The sequence below is a fragment of the Orcinus orca genome, chromosome 14, assembly GCF_937001465.1.
Source record: "Orcinus orca chromosome 14, mOrcOrc1.1, whole genome shotgun sequence".
Taxonomy (NCBI): domain Eukaryota; kingdom Metazoa; phylum Chordata; class Mammalia; order Artiodactyla; family Delphinidae; genus Orcinus; species Orcinus orca.
Window position 1 is genome coordinate 74282149 of NC_064572.1, and position 22867 is coordinate 74305015.

The window sequence follows — 22867 nt, forward strand, 5'->3', positions numbered from 1 at the left end:
GGTAGGTTGGGACGGTAGTTTAATTACGTGCCGGGGAATTGCGTCAATTTGTACTTTAGCATTTGAAAAAAGTGCTGTGAGCGTGGAGTGGGGCTGGTGGAGAGTGAGGCGAATGTGCGGTTTTGAAACCAGAGCACCGTAAGTCCCTCTCCCTCCAAACGAGACCGTCCCGCGGGCTCTGCGGCCGCCTCTGGACCGTCCGGAGAGAACATGGCGGCGCCCGGAGCCCGGAGCTGCAGCCTCTCGGGCCTGCTCCCGGCTCAGACCTCGCTGGAGTACGCTCTGCTCGATGCCGTCACCCAGGAGGAGAAGGACAGCCTGGTCTACCAGTATCTGCAGAAGGTGGACGGCTGGGAGCAGGACTTGTCAGTGCCCGAGTTTCCGGAAGGTGAGGGGCTGGCTTCGGGGTGGGGACCCCTCCCGGAACCTCCCCTTCCTCGGGTACGGCGCCCTCCCCTGAAGCGGTGGGCGAGGCGTGGTTCTGCGGCCGCGCCGGGCAGAGGCGCTTCGCCCAGCCGAGCCTCTGTCCCCAGGCGGCGGCGGCGGCGGCGGCGGCGGACCGGGGGTTTGTGGAGGGCGGGCACATGCATCTTTGTCTCTGTTTTCTCCCTATCTGCCCGGGCCGTGTGTTAACTCAATAGACTTTCCCTGACTGTTTCGTGACCCCTGTTGGCAGTGATTCCAGTGTCCGTGCCCATTTAGTCTGGTTGCCCAGCATCGTCATCATCTTTGTGCCTCATCCTAGCTTCCATTTATTGATCACTTCTTATGGGCCACACACAGCCCTAAACACAAGGGTATTATCTTATTTAATCCTCTCTGCAAACTATTTGAGGTGCTCTTCTTAGCCCTATTTTATAGTTGGGAAACTGAGGCCCGGGGACAGGGAGGTTAAGTCGTCTGCCGAGGGCCTCACAACTGAGAACGGCTAGAGTTGGATTATACAGACACCCCCCCCCCCGCACTCCCCCGCACTGCATCGGCCGGTTTCTTAACTGTGTCACACTCTTCCGTTCAAAGTCATGAACCTTGTAATTTTAAAAATCTGAATCAATTATGGCCAATTTCCAGGTTTGAATCCTGGCTCTGTGAATGTTTGGAGCACGAGGGAACTGATAGTCCCAGCAGTGCTGTTTGTGAAGCTCATCTTGCTATGATAAATGAAACCGAACTTTACCTTCTTTGGTTGGGACTGGCATTGTTTTGACTGGTGGTGTTGGCGTGCCTCCTGGCATGACACTGAAACCACATGTATAGTTAATTGGTTCGATGTGGCAGGGTTCAGTATCTCATGGGAGGTCTATTGGAACCTTGCCTCTGACGACAGCCTCGTCTTTCGAAGCCTTTTGCTCTCGCCTTCATACGTGCTTACTTTATCTGTTATTAATCCTATACTGGACTTGAATTATTGTGGAATTCTATCAAAAGAATTGGGTGCATTAGTGCTTATCCCATCAAAGAAACTTTAAAAGTTTATATACATGAATGTATATATTTTTTTTAAAATCTGTAAGAAGTTAGTTATATATCGTACCCTGTCGTAAAATGGGCATGCCAGCAGCTAGGATTTGGGCCAGTGTTTTTATTTTCTTGTTTGTATCTACGATGAGTGTATTTTATTACTATGAGCTTTGATCTTTGTGACTCATACGTAATACAACAAAATATTCAGTTTTCATATTTGACACAAATTTTCTGCTGGACTTGATTATTGAGAACAGAATACTAGATGTGAGTTTTTTCTTGGTTTCTTTATCAGTTACTGTAATCAGGAAGTCATAAACATAACTCAGAAACACTGTGCTTTGTTAATTTCTTCAAAGAAACATGTTTTATGAGAAGCTGTGTGGTATAATGGATGGATTCAGACAGATCCAGAATTAAATCCCAGTTATTCCATTTGTCAGTTGCATGATTTTGAGCAAGTTAGTTGACTTTGCCAAGCCTTACTTTTCTCACTTATAAAATGGAAGCAGTTATTTACCTTTCAGGTTTATTATGCAGACTATATAGTGTATCTAAAGTTCTTACTTCATAGGGGAGCTCAGTAAATGTCATTATTAGCAGCTTTTAAAGTTATATTCATTGTTATTATTGTTATTATAAAGTGAATTATTAAGTCTGGTAAGCACCTAGCACAATAAGTGACATGTAATTATACTTTCCCTGCCTCTCCAATCTAAGTCACTTGACTATTTACAGAAAATAAATTTGAGACAAATTCATAAATATTTTAAAATTAGGATTTGAAATATACATAATTACTTTGAAGTTTTATAGGGTCACTTGATCTGGCATACTATTAAAACTTTATCAAAATGGATATTTAAGACCTCACTGTACCCTAAACCTCACTAGGTGTGACTAATTGGCAGAAATATTAGTTTGATTTGCAGACTTTTTTTTTTTAGAATTTTGTTTTAATTGAGTGACTTCAGTTGCTGTTATTAGTTGTTAGCTGTTATTATTCATTTGTTCCACCCAGCTTTGGCTTTCAGTTTCTATAAAATATTTCCAAATACCTGCTTCAAGTTATAATTAATACTTTTAGTATCTGCATTTATTTACTTATAAGCAACAAACTCATTATCTTTGTTTCCTTAAATTGGTTAAACAGAGATGCTGTACTTTTAATCTACTTTTGTTTAACAAAATTTTTCTTCATAGTGCATAGTTAAAATTGTAAATCATGGTCAAGTAATTATAAATTCTAATTTACAAAAGCACAGATTAATGAGATTCTGTTTTTCTTTGGAGGGAAGGGAACATGCTCTTCTTCAATATTAGTGTTGCTTCCATGAAATCTATAATAACAGCAGTGTGTTTTGCTTAACTTTGCATTTAAAATATTTTGTATTTGAGGTCTCATTCAAATCCAGAGCATTTCAGCTCTTTTATGAAATGGGCTTAGGTATTTTGTATGTTTATCCTTATATTTTAACACTTTTTTGATATTTATTCTTAAGGTTGACCTTCATTCTCAGTAGCCCATTTGTACCTAATCATGTACTTAAGTCCTTTTAATATTCGATATTTCCTCTTATTTTTACCTAAATATGTTAATCTTACTTCCTTTCACACACAGACTAATATACCATTTCTGAAAGAATTTAGTAGCTTTTTCTTACTATATTTGCAGACTGTCTCATAGTAGTAGCTTTCTCATCATCTACCTCCCCACTCCCTTCCTGCCCTGCCAGTTCCTTCCTTAGAAATAATAATTGTTCACATTTTAATAGAAAGTTTTAAGTAAATTATCTTGATCATTTCCTTTAATCATTTTTTATTTTGTGTAAATTTCAGGGTTAGAATGGCTGAACACAGAAGAATCTATTTCTGTCTACAAGGATCTATGTGGAAAAGTGGTTGTCCTTGATTTCTTCACCTACTGCTGCATAAACTGTATTCACCTGTTGCCTGATCTTCATGCATTAGAGCACACATACTCTGATAAAGGTATCTGCCCTTTAATTGGTTTCTAACAGTCTGTCCTGGCATAGTCACTGGAGGAGTAGCTGACTCATTTTGCTCATAGGAGAATGAAACATTCGGCAAGACTTCAGTGATTCTAAAGTAATTTCTAATCTATGAATTAAGGACTCCATGTACCTTTTCATGAAGAGTTAAGCTTAGTGATGATGGTTTGCCTTCCTAAAGAACCAGCATTTAGTCTATGGTCTTTCTTTAAAGATAGGACATAGTTTACTTTTTTCATGATCAAGTATTTTAAAAAGGTCATTTTGTATACCTGGACTTACCTAAATTTGTTCTATGAAAAAAAGAAAAAATGAAATGTGTGACTAATTTTATATTCTTCTTGTTGTGATAAAAAGGTTTAAAGTTCTTATTAGGAAATATGAATAAGCTTCCTTTAATTTCAAATGACATAAACTACTACCTGTGCTAATATTTTGGAAGGCAAAATATTATAACAGATACTTTTTCTTTGACCCTGCTTTATTTAAAAATTATTTATAAAGGTTAATGTTTTCCAAAGCACACTAGGAAATCCTTTTTTATGGTATTACAAATTCCGAAAATGTAAGAGGTTATACTTAGTATTTTCTTTAGAACTCTGACATTTTTTCAGATTTTTTCTTGTTTACTTCTTTTTAAAAAGAGAGCATATGGGATAAATGAAACTAATTAAAGGTTCCATTTAATTAGGCTTAAATTAATTGAAGCTGTCCTCTTTGCAGTGACTAAAAAGAAGAGGGGGTTACTGATCTTGTGAGAGTAAAGATGAGAATAGAGTATACATGTACAAAAATGAAGGATTTCTTGAAACTTAGTTTAAAAAAAGGAGTGTTGGATAAAACCTTCAGTGCAGGTGAAACTTCAGATGCTTTTAAATTGTAACGGGCTGTATCTTGGAATTGCCTATGGGTGAGATTCACCAAGAACTCAAATATTCCCAATAGCTAAACCATGTTTTCAAAAATTCATCTATATTTAAGAAACATGAGTATTTCATTATCTCCTAGGTTTTGGATACTTATGTGTCTTGTTCAAGTCCATGTAATAAATACATTTATTGAGTATTATGTGCAGGGTACTCTAACTGCTGGGGAAACATGTAACAAAGTTGAATTAAAGCATTATGGAACATGGGGAAAGGACCAACTCGCTTTGCCTGGAAGCTTTGGAAAATATTTCTCAAGAGAAGGAGACAATTAAGCTGGAACTTGAAAAATGAGCAGGAGTGCAGCTGAAAATGAAAATGGGGCAGGAGGGACACTCCTGGCTGAGGAAGTGACAGGTAAACAAGGAAGGAAGCACAGAAGAGTAGGTTTGGAGAGTGGTAAATAGTTTAGTGTCGCAAGGTTATAGGGGCCCCTGGGAAGAGTTAAAGGGGAGGAAGGCAGATTAGGTTCGGACTTGCGTTACGAAGGGCTTTGTATAATGTTCTTAATAGTTAATGGACTTTTTCATCCACTGAAAGTACAGAGATGTTCAAGGTTGTTTTTGATTTACTTGTTTAAGAGGAGGATGACGGTACGATTTGTGTTTCAGAATGGCACTTACAGACTGGGTTAAAAATCCCAAAGTTAACCATTTCCTACTTAAGATCGCCCCTAATGGACTGTTTAACTTAATTGGTTAACCCCATACCTGAAGCAAATTCAGTGGCTTCTTAGAATGGATCCTTAACAATCTCTTTACCAGTTTACTGAAAATATTTTTATAACACATTGTGACAAAAAATAATAACTATTTTTTATATGTAAATACACTTCTGAAAAGTAAAATACTTTGTAAGTGGTTTCAACATTGTAATTTCAAAGAAACATTACTTCATTATTATGCTGCTGTATGAAAATGCTGGTAACTTAGAAATAAAAGATTTTTGTATTGCTTAGAAGATAAGTTCAGTTCATATTCACAAAAGCAGGCATACCTAGAGATTATCATATGAAAGTTCAGTAGGCTGTCACTAAATTTGCTTTCTTGTTGCTGTCTTTTTTTTTAAATTTTTATTGCAGTATAGTTGATTTACAATGTTGTGTTAGTTTCAGGTGTACAGCAAAGTGAATGAGTTATATATATGTATATATCCATTCTTTTTCAGATTCTTTTCTCATATAGGTTATTACAGAATATTGAGTAGAGTTCCCTGTGCTATACAGTAGTTCCTTGTTAGTTATCTATTTTATGTATAGTAGTATGTATGTGTTAATTCCAATCTCCTGATTTATCATGATGCTGTGTCTTATTTCATTACTATCTGATGTTTCTGAATTTATCTTCAGCAATGCTATTTATGTTCTTGAAGAGACATTAAGCAGCCTGTTTCTATTCCATGAAATATTCAGTTCATTTTATCAGTAAGCTGGAAATGCTCAGCTGAGTGAGGAAGTGCATTTTAATTCAAAAACACTCTGAAAGAAGCCCGCTTTAATACTCAGTTTCCTTCCTCTGTAAACAGCTTTTAAAGTCTGGTTTGTAATGGTGACCAGTATCACTTTCACAATAGCGTAGAAGAAATTATAAATGCCAAAGATCTAAAGCAAAAGTAAAAAGATACTTAATAGTAATGAATGGTTCTGGTTTCTCCTTGAGGGTTTCTAATTTCTTTTACCTGTTTATGCTGGATACATTAATGATATATAATACCCAAATTTAGCACAATGGCTATCATCTAAGGAAAAGCACTTGTTTTTGTTTTTGTTTTTTGCTGTACACGGGCCTCTCACTGTTGTGGCCTCTCCTGTTGCGGAGCACAGGCTCCGGACGCGCAGGCTCAGCGGCCATGGCTCACGGGCCCAGCCGCTCCGCGGCATGTGGGATCTTCCCGGACTGGGGCACGGACCCGTGTCCCCTGCATTGGCAGGCGGACTCTCAACCACTGCGCCACCAGGGAAGCCCTGAAAAGGACTTGTTTTATAAGAAAACATCTAGTAGGAAAAGTTGGCATATTTTAAAATGTGTTTGCTAGGTGAATGTTAATATATAATTAAATCAGACTTTAAAAACCTAAATGCTATAACACTGCTGAGTAAACACTGGTATTCTCGTTATGTTTTTCACTTTATTAAAAATTAGAAGAATGTATTTCTAATTTATAGGGAAACTAAACCTTTTAATGAGTCAATATACAGCTTTACTCTGTGTCAGAGTTCCCAAAACCACCCCCAGGTCAATAATTCTTTAGGAGGACTCACAGGATTCAGCATGTAGCTGTGCTCATGGCTATAATTTATTACAACAAAAGGACACAAAGCAGAATCAGCCAAGGGAAAAAACGCCTGGGGCTGAATCCAGGGGAGGCCAGGAGCAAGCCGAGTCCTCTCTCGGTGGAGTCGCGTAAGAGGTGCTTAATTCCCCCAGCAAAGAGTTGTTACAGCGAGTTTGGATGTTGCCAACCAGGGAAGCTCACTAGAGACAGCACCCAGCACTTTAGGCCTTGTGAGCTACTCTCATCAGTTCTGGGAATGATGGGAACGCTTCCGAAATACAGGCAAGGACTAGCCCTGTAAGCAGGTCTTTGAAAGAATAGTAGTGGGGCCTGCTATGTTAACTCTTTTTTGTACACACTTCCCACTTTCTTTCTGCAGCACCCCATATACTGATTATTCTTTGTTCTTAAATAAAGTATGATGAAAATATTGGCTGATTTATGGCAAACTTTCATAGTGTTTAATGTAGACACAGGGAAATGTCAGTTTTTGAAATTTAAAAAAAATTCACATATGTTTCTCATCTCTGCTTTAATGTAGTGTTTGGGTGATTTTGATTTTTTTTTTTTTTTTGCGGTACGCGGGCCTCTCGCTGTTGTGGCCTCTCCCGTTGCGGAGCACAGGCTCCGGACGCGCAGGCCTAGCGGCCATGGCTCACAGGCCCAGATGCTCCGTGGCATGTGGGATCCTCCCGGACTGGGGCACGAACCCGCGTTCCCTGCATCGGCAGGCGGACTCTCAACCACTGCGCCACCAGGGAAGCCCCCGATTTTTTTACTTAATGTTTGCATCTCTCCACATCCTTCTTCCCTTCCCTCCCCTCGGGGTATTCTAGCCTCTGTGACCTGCCTTCATCTTTTCTTGCCTAGTAAAGTCATGCTCGTCTTTTAGATCTCAAAATGCCTCAATTTACAGGTTTTGTAACATCTAAAACTCCTTAAATATTTTTAGTTTTTGCATTGAACTAAGTTATTATACTGCCTGTGATTAAACTGTACTGTTTGCTATATACTGTATTTAAATGTTATATATTACTATGCATAATTGTATTATATGTCTATACGTTTCTGAAAAATAAGACCTTTGTAGTTAGTTCCCTGACCAGGGATCGAACCCATGCCCCCTGCAGTGGAATCACGGAGTCGTAACCCCTGGACTGCCAGGGAATTCCCTGAAGTTTCTTAAATGATTTTAAAAAGTTATTTTATTACTAATATTTTAGAAGCAGCTGTTCTTTTTATTTGGTTTTACCTTTTCTCTTTCCCTTTCTTTTTCCTCTCCCTCTCGTCTCTCTTTCTTCCTTTTCTTCTTTCCATGTTTTATTTTAAATGTAGTAGTTTTGATCCATGTGTTGGCAAAAGATCCATAAAGGGAAGAATCTTTTACATCCTGTTTTTTATTCTGTATGATTAATAGAACAAGCAAAATATTTTAAGAAAAATTTCTGTACACTTTAAGGTTGTTGACACTGAAAAAATGAGCTGCATAGCTATTTGGCAGTTGTCCTTGTATGTAGATCAATATAGATATTCTATTTAGACAATACGATGTGCTTTATATATTGTACAAATATGTTTCTTCAGTATTTGTGTCCTGTCCATTCATTTCCTATTATGTATGAGACACTATGCTGGTAAATAATAAAATAGTGTATGATCCCTAAATAATTAATAGGAATTACAGTGTAACAAGGGGAAAACTTACAATCAAATAACCACACAAATATTTTTATAATTTCTGATTAGTGCTAAGAAGGAAAATTACAGGGCTTCCCTGGTGGCGCAGTGGTTGAGAGTCTGCCTGCCGATGCAGGGGACACGGGTTCGTGCCCCGGTCCGGGAGGATCCCACATGCCGCGGAGCGGCTGGGCCCGTGAGCCATGGCCGCTGAGCCTGCGCGTCTGGAGCCTGTGCTCCGCAACGGGAGAGGCCACAGCAGTGAGAGGCCCGCGTACCGACAAAAAAAAAAAAGAAGAAAATTACAGACTGCTATGAAAACAAATAATGAGGTTTACTCTAATCTGGAAGAATTAAAGAAAGCTTTTTTAAGAGTAAAAATTGAGCTGAGATCTAAAAGACAGGTATGACTTTACTAGGTGAGAAGGTTCCAGGCAGAGAGACATTATGTGTCAAGGCTTTAAAGCAAGAGGAATAATGATATTCTGGACGAACTAAGAAAGTCCTGGTCGCTACAGTACCCTGAGGGAGGGGAAGAAGAGTGGAAAAAGATGCTGGAGAAGTGAGATGTGGTTTTTGCATGTGGTTTTCCATTGGGTAAGCCTAGGAAGGATTTTCTGCCAGAGGGTGATGTGATCAGATTTGTGTTTTTTAAAGATCAGTTCATCTCCTGGGTGGGCAACTAATTAGTGGACAAGAAATGGATTGGTGACAAGGCTGTCGTGCTCCCTGTGAGATATGATAATAGCTTAGCCCGTTATAGCTGTTAAGATCAATAGGACTCAGTCATGGATTAACTATGGGTGATGAGAGAGGGCTGGTTGGTTATTACAGAGATATCCTAGGTAGGTTTCTGGCTTGTGTAATTGGAAAGACGGTGGTGCCATTTGGTGACAGGAAACGCTGTAGAAAGGACGTTTGGAGGGGAAGTTCGTGAGTTTAGTTTGAAGTATCTTTGAGACTTGCACTTCATTCTCCATCTGACTTCCATTGCTTTTAAGAAAAAGATCTCAATCCTTATTATGACTTACGAGACTGACCCTATCTGTATGTTTATTCTTGTTTTGTCCCATGCTCCCCTTTGTTCTCTGTGTTTAGTCACTTACCTTCTTCGGTCTCTGTCTTGTCCCACTTTTCAATGTGTTGTTTTCTCTCCCTGAAATCTCCTCTGTTGCTCTCTTCACATAGTTAACATCTTCTCATCATTTAGATCTCACCTCAGTCATCACTTTTTCAAAGAAGTGTTGGGATATATTGACCAAAGGAAAAAAATACATTTTTTGAAGTAATAAGGTATATATTGTGTATATATATTATATATATAAAATATATTTGGACTCAATTCATGGTTTCTTTTTTAATTTGTTATTATAAATCATCAATCATTTGTTTTGATTTTCAAATTTTCTGTATTTGACTAATGGGATCCCCTTCAAGCTATCCCCTGTGTCCTTCTGACATGTCCTTATCATTCTCTGAGCACTTCTTTACTTGTCACAACAAAATATTTCCGGGTTCATCTTCTACTTTCCCAGCCCCATTTCTGAATCAGCCTCTTCTCCAAGGAGCTCTCATTCCTTTTAGTATTGAACATTGGGAATGGTTTTGAGAAACCAAGATCCGGGCACTAGACGTGTTTGTTGCTGTTGGGGTGTCTTTGCTTCCAGTCCCTCTCAACTAATTTAAAAATTACTTAAACTAGTCCCTCTCACCCCCCATGAGGTTATGTTATTCATTTGAAATATAGCTAGATTCATTTGTTTCTGTTTGTACTTTTAGGCCCCCTTTCTCCATTTCTGTTGATTTTGTTTTCGAGTATGCAAAATTATAACATGGTCTGAAAGTCAGAACTATACAGAAAGTATAGATCCATCCACCCATTTCTTCTGCCTATTCCTTCGTTCTCATTCTTTCCGTCCCATTCTTTTTCTTTTTTAAAATTTCTTCTTTTTTTAACATAAAAACTGACATACTATTGGACATTTTTGTGCACTTCACTTTTATCATGTGACATTTTTCCTGGTAGTCACTCCATATCAGTTTATAAAGAACTTCCTGGTTACTTTTAGTAGCTGCATAGTACTTTGTGTGTCCATAATTTATTCAGCCACTCTCCTATCCTGTGTATTGGCCCTTACTTTGTTTATAATATTTAACAAACAGTGAATAATCTTGCAGATACATTTTTGTACTGCTGGTAGTATATCTTAAGGGTAAATTCCTAGAAGTGGGATTGCTGGGTCAAAGTTAAACGTATATACAATTTTGTTAGATGTTGCCATGTTCCGTACCAGGAGGACTGTACCAGTTTGCATTCTTTTTTTTTTTTTTTGGCCGCACCACACAGCTTTCGGGATCTTAGTTCCCTGACCAGGGATCAAACCTGGGCCCCCTGCAGTGGAAGTGCAGAGTCCTAACCACTGGGCTGCCAGGGAATTCCCTCAGTTTGCATTCTTACTAACAGTGTATGGTGTCTCTTTCCCCGTTGCCGCTCCAGTAAAATGTGTTGACATACTTTTACTGGTTTAGTATATGAGAAATGGTATCTCGGTGTAGTTTTAAATTGCATTTTAGAGTGGAGGTGAACAAGTCTTTTCATATGTTTATGGCTATTTATTGTAAATGGGGTTTTGTTTACCATTATATCCTCCAAAACTGGGTATTATGTAGGTATATAAAGTCTATTGATTTCTGTGTGTTAATTTTATATTCCACAACTTCCTGAATCTTTTATTATTTGGGTTAGTTTTGTAATTGCTTCTGTGGAGTTTCCCTAACATACTATCATATTATCTGCAAAGAAAATTTCCAGTTCTTACGCCTATAACTGATTTCTCTTGTCTGATTTTGTTGTCTACTATCACCCTTCCTACTCATTGTTAAATAGTAGTGGAAGCAGTGGACATCTCTGCCTTGTTCCTTATCTTACTGGAAAACTTCTAGTTCTTCTCCATTAAGTTAGAGGCTGGTTTTAGGACTCACTTATATTTATTTACTCAACAAATTATCAAAGTACAAAATTACTTTAAATTATATCTCAGTAAACCTGATGTTAAAAACAAAAATCTATCTCTGCTACTTCTGGGTTTGGAGGAGAATGGTGGCTACCTAATTTTGAATCTCCCCATGTCCCTTTCGCCCGCTCCCCAAACATAAAAACAACAGGGAGAGTAAATAGAACCACACTTGATCCTACCTTCAGCAATACTAGGAGACAGAGAATATCATGGCCTTCAAATTACCTGTAAGTTGTGAAATGAACTTACTTCCATTAAAGATCCTGCTGCTACTAGCCAGCAGGTGCTGAGAACAGAAATGGAGGAGGCTTAAAAGACTCCATGAAAAAAAGAAAGTGGTTCAGAGGACTTAGGCAAAGCACAAAAAGAGTAATCCCCTTACCTGCAGAAAGAGAAACTCCAACACTAAGTGCAAAATACTGAACACAGGTTTGGATATACTAGAACATAGTACTAGCTCTTGAAAGAGTGTGGGACTGGGAACAGAAGCCTCAGAGAAGCATCGCTTCTGGAAGAGAATCAGATATGTAGAGGTGTGTGTAGTTTCCCTTGGAGATAGTCTACTGAAGGGAACGAAGAAGATAAGAGGGAAAAGTTAAGGATGCTGCAGAAACAAAAGAATATACACATCAACTCCTTCTTCCAACGGCGCTATCTGAAAAGAGACTGCACAGAAAAGGGGGACTGTCAGAAGAGGGCACTCTCAAACTAGGAGCTCTGTCCAAAAACTGATTAGGATTATTAAAAAGCAGATCACATCCATATAAAACTGTAAAAAGCTGAAAATGTGATTCAAAGTTGAAATGCTGATGAAAATTCTCACTTAATCAAAAAGTTGACAGAAACTATAACACAGTCCTCCATACTGAATGACATATCCTCTAAAAGTATTTAGGAATAATGAAAAAGCTTGAATCAGAAATTTAAAAACTAAAAACAGAAATGGACGCGCCCCCCCCACCCCCACAAAACAAAGGAAGAAATGAGTGTTGATTGAACCAGAAAAGAAATAGAAGAAAAAAGTCCGAATAATATTAGAGATGAAGACTAAATTACAGGGTGTCTAAGGGGTAATAAATTCATGTAAAAATGTTATAAGGGGCATTGAGCTAAAGCAGGGATATAAAAACAGACTTAGAGACTGAAAACGAGCTTAAAAAAAAAAGTAGTAAAAAGGGTTAGAGAGGAAATGATTGAATTGGAAGACTAGGAGAAGAGGTCCAACATAAGACTACTTTGGAGACTGGAGAAGAAAATCAAAACAACTGACCAGAACTAATATCTAAAATTAGAATCCAAGAAGACATTCCAGAAATAAAAGGAACCTTAAATCTACATATTGAAAGGGCCTACTAGATACCAGGGAAAATACCCAGAACAGGGTAAGAAGTATCCTAGTAAAACTATTACACTTTAAAGATGTTTAAAAAAAAGTCCTCAGGGCCTCTAGGAAAAGATGACTTTGAAAGACATGTAAATTAGACTGGACAGACTTTTCACAAATAACATACAAAGCAAGGTAACAGTGAAGCAACGTTTCTAAGAATCTTAAGGAGGTACAAACCAAGGATTGTATATCTAAGCAGCTGCCTTTCAAGAATCAATCAAGGTTATAGAAAGTTTTTTTTAATTTGTTTTAATAAATTTATTTATTTATTTTTTGGCTGCGTTGGGTCTTCGTTGCTGCGAGCAGGCTTTCTCTAGTTGGCACGAGCGGTGGCTTCTCTTGTTGCGGAGCACGGGCTGTAGGCGCTCAGGCTTCAGTAGTTGTGGCACGTGGGCTCAATAGTTGTGGCTTGCGGGCTGTAGAGCGCAGGCTCAGTAGTTGTGGTGCACGGGCTTAGTTGCTTTGCAGCATGTGGGATCCTCGTGGACCACGGCTCGAACCCGTATCGCCTGCATCGGCAGGCAGATTCTTAACCATTGTGCCACCAGGGAAGTCCTAGAAAGACGGTTCTGAATGTCCAAGAACTCAGAGAATACTGTGCCCATGTGCCCGTTCTGGTGAATCTACTTGAGGGAGATTCTAACCAGGTATGACTACGGAAACTCCAGACGGATGAATGAAGACTTCATACATGTATTTGTAGAGCTGTGACCAATGAGGATGAGGCGTTTTGGTGAATCAGAGTTTGATCAGGGGAGAAGGACCACTAGGAGTAAGGAGAAATAATAAGGATTTGTTAAAGGCACTTGACTTTATGTAATTGTGGGAGCTGGTTAACTAGTCTACATGTATATAGCTGTTGCTTCTGTGTCTGATGCCTCAATTTGAAGTCAGAAGTTCAGACAGTTGGAAAGGAAAGATGGATAAGAAGTAGGGGAGATCAAGGGTAGACTACAACCTGCACGCATGAACTGGAACCCGTAAGGATGAACTGGAACCTATGTAAGCTTCCAATTTAAATAATGAGGTGACCAGAAAAATAAGTTTGTTCCCCTCATCAGGAGCTAAAAACTTGCCTGGCCCAGGAGTTGCAAAAGCTGAGGGAGGAGATCTGGCAGGAGCTGGTGGAGCTGCCGGGGCCCAGCTGCTACCCCACAACCGCTGAGGTGAGCCAGTGGATGAGCTACAGAGTGTGTAAACTGCAGTAGCACCTGGTGCCCTGCACCAGTCTTCCAACAAGAGAGGATATGGCTGCTGCTGCCCTTAACACCTTCCAGTTCTCTCACATAATATCTTGTGGTCCAGGATAACCCAGAGCTAGGCAGGGAATAGAATACTGGAAAACAATTCCAACTTAGCTAAATCTATAAATCCATCACCCAAGAGTAGAAGAATAATATAAAATCATATATTCTGACAAAATTAGAAAGAATGCAACTAAAGAAAGATGGAAAGAAAAAGGAGAGAGGGGAAACAGAAGACTATTGATTATTGTATAGGTAATAAGTGGTAAAGGATGCCATTTAAAAATGGTAGGTCAGATAGCAAAAGGTTATAAAAAATGGGGATTAATACTTTTATAATATGATTAAAAAGTATTAATAGAAAATAACCACTGGAACAAAAATAGAAAACTTTTTTTTTTTAAGAAAACTTTTAAAATAGAAATAAGTTGCTTCCTTTATTGCTTGGTACATGGATATTCCTAATTGTTTTATCTTTGTTGTGAATGCTTTTCACATTAAAACATTTCTTCCTTTGCCCTGTTTAATGCTTTGGGGCTTGAAATCTACCTTGTTGGGTAGATCCTACTTACCAGGATCACACCCTTATGTTCCTGTCGCTTTCACTTGCCCACGTATCTTTGTGCATATCTTTATTTTTAGCTTTTCTGATCCAAATCATTTTAGTAGGTGAGTTAAACCCATTCACATTTATTTATAAGTAGTGTTATGTATAGTTATTGTGTTATTTTGTGTATTAGGTTTTATTTGCTGTTTCTCAACATGATGTGCTTTTTTGCTATTTTACTTTACTGATTTCTTTTGATATGTAGGAAGTGTTGTATTTCTCTTTTATTGGTTATCTTTGTACTTATAACTTTAAAAAATAATAATAATGAACATTTGTTGAAGTTTTACAGTAAACTAGGTACTATGCTAAATATACAGATTTATACAGATTTATTATACAGATTTATCTTTTTAAATCTTCAAAACTGACCTATGAGGCAATTCCTGTTATTTTCCCATTTTACAAATAAGAAAACTGATGCACAGAGAGATTAAGTAACATGCCCGAGGTAACATGTTACTTGGTAATCAATGCTGAGTTTTTCTCTGAATCCAGCCTAACACTTCATACTTCTTTTTTCTATATTATTTTCTTGATATACTGTATTGATTAGATAGAAGAAATATGTTGTTTTTAGTTTTCAGCAGGTCTGCTGTCTACAACAAGGTTTGTTCTAAGAACTATACAATAGGAATTTTAAATAAAGACCTTATGGAAACATCTTGCTTATATTCATTATGTTAATCTATAATAGAGTTAGGTCAGAAAAATTTAAGAGGATAATGTGATAATAAATACCAACAAAAAGCAATCATAGTCACTGTGAATTTCAAAGGGGATTAAAACAGGTGGAAAAAAGTTATAAAATTTCAACATCTTCTAAGAAAATAGAGAATATTATTTTAAAGCTTTATCTAGATAAAGGACACAGGGTTTTAAACTTAAAATAGCTGCATGGTTTTGATCATATGTGTTTGAATTTAGATTTAAATGTTAATTTTTTATTCATGAGTGTAAACGCAGTTGAAGATACTAATTTAGTTCTATGTTTCCTCTTTTTTAATCTCTGACTGTTTATATTTATATATGACCCAAAACCTAATATGTGGATGGTGATATTCAAACTTTAATACTTCATAATGTTCAACGTATAACTTTTCCCGTTTAGATGGTCTTCTGATTGTTGGTGTTCACTCGGCTAAGTTTCCAAATGAAAAAGTCCTGGATAACGTTAAGAGTGCTATTCTTCGATACAACATCACCCACCCTGTGGTTAATGATGCAGATGCCAGCCTTTGGCAAGAACTAGAAGTTTCCTGCTGGCCAACTCTGATCATACTTGGACCCCGTGGAAACATGTTGTTTTCTTTGATTGGAGAAGGACATAGAGAGAAATTATTTTTATATACTTCAATAGCTTTAAAATATTACAAAGACAGGGGACAGATCAGAGATAATAAAATTGGAATAAAACTCTATAAAGATTCTTTGCCACCTTCACCATTGCTGTTTCCTGGCAAAGTAACAGTAGACCATGTTTCTAATAGATTGGTAATAGCAGACACTGGACATCATAGAATTTTGGTCGTCTGGAGGAATGGACAAATTCAGTACAGCATTGGAGGTAAAGTTTGCTAATTATGTTATATAATGTATTTTACATTATACATGTAAAAAACTAGTTCAAGGAAATGCATTAAAATTGAAATTTATAAATAAGAACTAATTGTAGAAGGGCAATATACACTGATTTTAACTTCATCAGAAATTATTTTGTTAATTGTGTCTGAATTAATCTCTTCTCACTCCCTCAAAAACAAACAAAACTACCCAAAAAAACTCCATTAAGATCAAAAGGAGGAAATCTTTTGTGTAATTTTCAAGTATATTCATATATCCCATCTTGTTTTTTCAAAAAACTGCCACAGTATTGTATCTTATGAAAGTATTATATACATTTTAGATTTCAGGCATTTTAAATGGAAGTATTCACTTTCCATCAAAATATAGCCATATATTTATTTATTTATTTGTTTGTTTATGGCTGCGTTGGGTCTTTGTTGCTGCGTGCGGGCTTTCTCTAGTTGCAGCGAGTGGGGGCTACTGTTCGTTGCGGTGCACAGGCTTCTCATTGTGGTGGCTGCTCTTGTTGCAGAGCACGGGCTCTAGGCAAGCGGGCTTCAGTAGTTGTGGCACGCGGGCTGAGTAGTTGTGGCTTGCGGGCTCTAGTGTGCAGGTTCAGTAGTTGTGGCGCACGGGCTTAGTTGCTCTCCGGCATGTGGGAACTTCCCGGACCAGGGCTCGAACCTGTGTCCCCTGCATTGGCAGGCGGATTCTTAACCACTGCGCCACCAGGGAAGTCCCTAGCCATATGTTTTTTAAGACCACAGCAATACCCTAGGAAGTTGAGTCTTAGATTATGAAATAACCTAGGATTTGTATATTATTATACTTTTCTCTCCTTCCATAAGAACTTAAGCATACTTCTGAATCCATTCCATTTGGTTGTAGTGAAATAAAAGTATCATATAGGCATAGATCATTTTCTTTCATATCTCCCTGGTCTTGATCTAAAAAGGGCTCTTATTGACATCTTATATAATTAATAAAATCTGTTAAGTACATTATTAATCCTGCTTACCAGGCTGAACTGACATCTGACAACATAATTAGTCAAAGAGAAAAGTAATGCATCTCTTTGCAATCCTACTTTGGTCACACATGCAGTGTTAGTACATAAAGTAGGGATATCAACATTCCTGATGCAAATAAACTAATAAATAAACTAAAAAATAAACTAATTGTTTCCTAAGTCTTGAGGCTATTCTTAGTATGCCAAGGTATCATTCCCTTAGCTCTTGAATTCATTTGTTTCTTATTTGTTGTTTCTGTTAGAGTATGTGTGTGTTCTATATTGTTTATTTTGCTTGGGCAACTTGGTATTTTGGTTAATAACAGGAAGTTATGACAGTTGTTACTCAAAAAGCATCTGTTATAGCAAATTACATTTAAATGGTTAAAAGTTTTTAATAGATTTCTAAAATTTTCTAGTTTAGATGGATATTCTCCTTTGTTAAACAGAGGAACTATCAGCAAGCTACCTTTTCCAAATATGTTTCTAGGAATATTGTTATCTTGTGATAAATTTATAGTTATTCTACAATTTTATAAAAGAATTCCGTGGTCAGATACACTCAGGAAATACTGGTCAGATGTGCTTTAAAAGATTTTTGGTGGTGGTGGTGTCACTGTACTCAGATCTTTTACTCTGCCTAATGTATCTCATGAATATATGAGAGGAGGTTATAGTATACAGTATTTTCCAATCTGAAGTGATCACAGTACTCTCCCTTTTTTTTCCCCAGGGAACTCTCATCACCAACAGTAATAAATAGTATTATTAATAATAGTAATAATAGCAAACAAAAATATGCCTGGCATTATTCTAAGCACTTTACCAGTATTAATTTATTTAGTCCTCACAGTGCTATGAGTTAGGTATATTATTAATTCCATTTTACAAAAGAGAAACTGAGACACACAGAACTTGCCCAGATCATCAGCTAGGAAGAGCTAGGGTTTAAACGAAGTCTGTTAACTTGGGATTCATGGACTATTAAGAAATGCTTGAATGATCCTCATGATTTAGGAACCCCTTGAAATTCCTGTGACATTTTATGGGCATGTGTATTTTTGTAAGGAAAGGGTTCGTAATTTTCAGTTGTAAGCAAAGGAGTTTATCTTCCAAAATTGTTAAAAATCATTCATCTAGATTGTAAAAGATGTAAGTTATTTTTTAATTCTTTCTAGTCTAGATAATAGGTAATTCAGATGCTTTTTAAAGTAATTTCTTCTGCTATCTACTACTAAAGTGTACTAGTAACCATTATCTAGTAAGCCCTGTCATTAGCAAAACTTACTTGAGAAAAATAGGTATCTTGGGATACAGTTTAGTTTTTAGGTAGAAGTATCAAGTTATTTATATTAAAATCCCAGCTTTAAATACAAATTTTATTTTTTCGGTGTTAATTTGAGATAACTTTAAGTGGAAAAATTTTGTCTTACAGCTATCTTGTCTTGTAGGACCCAACCCTGGAAGAAAAGATGGAATGTTTTCAGAGTCAACTTTTAACTCACCACAAGGTGTAGCCATAATGGATAATATCATATATGTGGCAGATACAGAAAACCACCTTATAAGAAAGGTAATTTTCCATTTTAAATAAAGTTTTAATCCTTCTAATCAGAAAAACTTATATTTACTTGCTACATAAATATTTGAAGTGAGAGGGTGTTGCTTAAATACTTCAGATCATCCTCATTCAGCTTTGTTCAGAGGTTACTTGCTTAACTTTATTCTTAGACAAAACACATCAAATCGTTTTCTTAATCCTTTATTTTAAAGTCATGTGCGTAATCACCCAAAAGCTCCTCATTTTGAGGTATTTTCCTAACTACTATTTATAAAGAGATGCTTTGTCCTTTTTCAGTTAAATTTTCTCAAACTTAGAAAAAAAAAAACATACCACTCCTGCATCCCTTCAGCTCTTATGCTTTGTCTGGGAATACTTATCTGTCAGTTAGTCTTAAAATTTATTTTATCTCATTATAAAAGTAATATATGATCTTGTTTTTAAAAAAATGAATTAATATGTAAAGGTAAAAAAGGTCTCCTAATCATCTATTCAGGCTCTCCAGGGGTAACCAACCATTGTTAAAATTTGTGTCTTCAGAAATTTTCTACCCATGTACGAATAATTTTATATTGAAAGGACTGTCTCTAGAGAATCTTCTTCTTTAAACAAATGGAATCATAATGTACATACATAATTCCTACATTCTTTTTTTAACTTTTTTTTCCATGTTAGTCATATGACTATGACTGCATAGTATTACCTAGTTATTTTAAACATTTCTTATTGATGAGTATTCTGACTGTAATCTGTTGGTCTTTAAGTTGTTATTTCTGTTTGGAAAATAAGTAAGTTCTGTCTGAACATATATGTACTACATATTGTACCTAAGTACATTTAGGTACTTCCTTGCTTTTCTTGCTATTTCTCTCTCTTGATATTTTTGCCCATTTATATTATAAAAATTATCAACTAATATATATATAATAGGAAAAAACATATGTAGAACATTTAATAATAACCACTGTAATGTAAATCTCCATGAGGGCATGACATTTGTTTTCTTTACTACTGAAATCCTAAGCACCTAAAACAGTGCCTGGCCCACAGTAGGTGTTTATTAGATATTTGTTGAATTAATTTATAAGCAAATAACATCTGTTGAATGAAGCATTTTCTAAAGCGTGAATTCCTCTTAATATGAAAAGATGTTACATGAAAAAAGGATTTTGTGGATTTATAAATTAAAGCAGACTTTTTTTTTTTTTTTTTTGCGGTACGTGGGCCTCTCACTGTTGTGGCCTCTCCCGTTGTGGAGCACAGGCTCCGGATGCACAGGCTCAGCGGCCATGGCTCACGGGCCCAGCCGCTCCGCGGCATGTGGGATCTTCCCAGACTGGGGCACAGACCCGCGTCCCCTGCGTCGGCAGGCGGACTCTCAACCACTGCACCACCAGGGAAGCCCTTAAAGCAGACTTATTTTTTGAAAGTCTTGCTAATATATTTTAATATGCTAATATATTGTGAATACACTAGTGGGGGGATATGTGTGTGGTATTTCTAAACTTATTTGACCAAGGAGCCCTTTTTAGGCAGAACTTTTCATAGGACTAATAGCTTAATGTTGTATACTCTGGGAAGAGTGCTTTTATGTTATAACTCCTTAGAGGTCAGTATTTCCTTATCATTATCTTTTGGGGGTTCTATGCTTCTAAAATTCATCATAGTGTCATAGATATCTAACAGGATATTAAAGTAGTAATATATGTAGCCCACAACATACAGGGAGTACTTGTCCTTTTTTGATTTTATGTTATTTCTCTTGCTTTAGGACTTAGTGGGTTTTGGAGTATTGACTGCATTTCAAATACTTTTTAAGTAGCATAATCATGATAAATATAGGTTACTCGAGGTCATTTTTATGACTTAGTTTAGTGTCTGCAAAAATGGAAATGAGAGAATTATGATTTCTTCCTTTTGTTTTAAAAAAAACAAAATTTTAAAAGTATAAATGTATTTATTGTATTTTACATTTGTTTAAGATCTCATTTGCAGAGGGTTGATCATACTCCTACATTCACAGCTCATGAACATCATCGTTCCATGCCGACCTGTCTCTTGTTAGAATAACTTATTTATTAATTTGTAAATTCCTCTTCATCTCCATTCCCATTTCCCCTGCCATTCCCTGTACATAAGTACTCCTATAGGCAGCCTTTCTGATATGTTTGATTCACATTTTCTTATTTATCTGTGATCTTGTAAAACATGTAGTATTTTGTGTGTGGTTTTTTTTTTTTTTTGGTGTGTGTGTGTTTATAACAACTTTATTGTGATACATTTTACATAGTACAAAGGTCACCCATTTCATGAATATAATTCAGGAATTTTTAGTAAATTTAACAAGTTGTGTAACCATCACCATAAATCATTTTTAGAACATTTTCATCCTCCTAGTAAGAACCCTCATGCCCAATTACAGTTAATCCCCATTCCCACCCCCAGCCCTAATCTACTTTTTGTCTCTGTAAATTTGCCTCTTTGAACATTTCATATAAACAGAATCATACAGTGTATGGTCTTATGTGTCTGGCTTCTTTTATTCTGTGTAATGTTTTTGAGGTTCATTGATGATGTAACATGTCAGTAATTAATTCCTTTGTATTGCTGGATAGCATTCTGTTGCATGTATAAACCACATTTTATCTGTTTAACAGTTGGTGGGCATTTAAGGTGTTTTCCAGTTTTGGGCTATTTATAAATAATTCACATATAAGTTTTGTGTGGACATACATTTTTATTTCTCATGGGTAAGTCTGTAAATACTGGAAGTGTTGATTCATATGTTTTATATTTTGTGTTTAACTTTTTGAGAACGTGCTAAACCACAGTGGTTGCATCATTTTACATATCTACCTGCAATATATGTGGGTTCCAATTTCTCCATATCTTCACCATTACTTATCATTTTCCATTTTCTTTTTTTTTTTTTTTTTCATTTTCCATTTTTAAACTTCTAGGCATTCTACTAGATATGAAGTGGCCTATCATTGTGGTTTGTAATATGTGTTTCTCTAATGAGGAATGATGTTGAGCATCTTTTCCTACGTATATGGACCATTTGTTTATCATCTTTTGAGAAGTGTCTATTCAGATTCATTGACAATTTTTTATTGGGTTTTTGTGTTTTTTATTATTGAGTTGTAAGAGTTCTTTATATATTCTAGATGCAAATTCCTTATCAGATATATGATTTTCAATACTTTCCCACATTCTGTGAGTTGTCTTTTTTTATATATATATACAAAAGTCAATTGCTTTTTTTTTAACATCTTTATTGGAGTATAATTGCTTTACAATGGTGTGTTAGTTTCTGCTTTATAACAAAGTGAATCAGTTATACATATGTTCCCATATCTCTTCCCTCTTGCGTCTCCCTCCCTCCCACCCTCCCTATCCCACCCCTCTAGGTGGCCACAAAGCACCAAGTTGATCTCCCTGTGCTATGCAGCTGCTTCCCACTAGCTATCTATTTTACGTTTGGTAGTGTATATATGTCCATGCCACTCTCTCACTTTGTCACAGCTCCCCCTCCCCCTCCCCATATCCTCAAGTCCATTCTCTAGTAGGTCTGTGTCTTTATTCCCGTCTTACCCCCATGTTCTTCATGACATTTTTTTTTTTAAGATTCCATATATATATGTGTTACCATACGGTATTTGTCTTTCTCTTTCTGACTTACTTCACTCTGTATGACAGACTCTAGGTCCATCCACCTCATTACAAATAACTCAATTTCGTTTCTTTTTATGGCTGAGTAATATTCCATTGTATATATGTGCCACATCTTCTTTATCCATTCATTGGATGATGGACACTTAGGTTGTTTCCATCTCCTGGCTATTGTAAATAGAGCTGCAGTGAACATTTTGGTACATGACTATTTTTGAATTATGGTTTTGTCAGGGTATATGCCCAGTAGTAGGATTGCTGGGTTACATGGTAGTTCTATTTGTAGTTTTTTAAAGAACCTCCATACTGTTCTCCATAGTGGCTGTACCAATTCACATTCCCACCAGCAGTGCAAGAGGGTTCCCTTTTCTCCACACCTTCTCCAGCATTTATTGTTTCCAGATTTTTTGATGATGGCCATTCTGACCGGTGTGAGATGATATCTCATTGT

The 22867-nt window shown here is 36.8% G+C and overlaps 1 protein-coding gene across 1 annotated transcript in view; it reads left to right on the forward strand.

Moving 5' to 3' along the window:
• The first annotated feature begins 18 nt into the window (after positions 1-18).
• NHLRC2 (NHL repeat containing 2) overlaps positions 19-22867 on the forward strand; it is a 64005-nt gene continuing 41156 nt past the window's right edge. Inside the window, exons 1-4 of the mRNA XM_004265819.4 lie at positions 19-388; positions 3304-3456; positions 15720-16175; positions 18635-18756. Of these exons, the coding sequence (XP_004265867.1) occupies positions 211-388; positions 3304-3456; positions 15720-16175; positions 18635-18756 (909 nt within the window). The 5' untranslated portion in view covers positions 19-210. The remainder of the gene's footprint in view (positions 389-3303; positions 3457-15719; positions 16176-18634; positions 18757-22867) is intronic.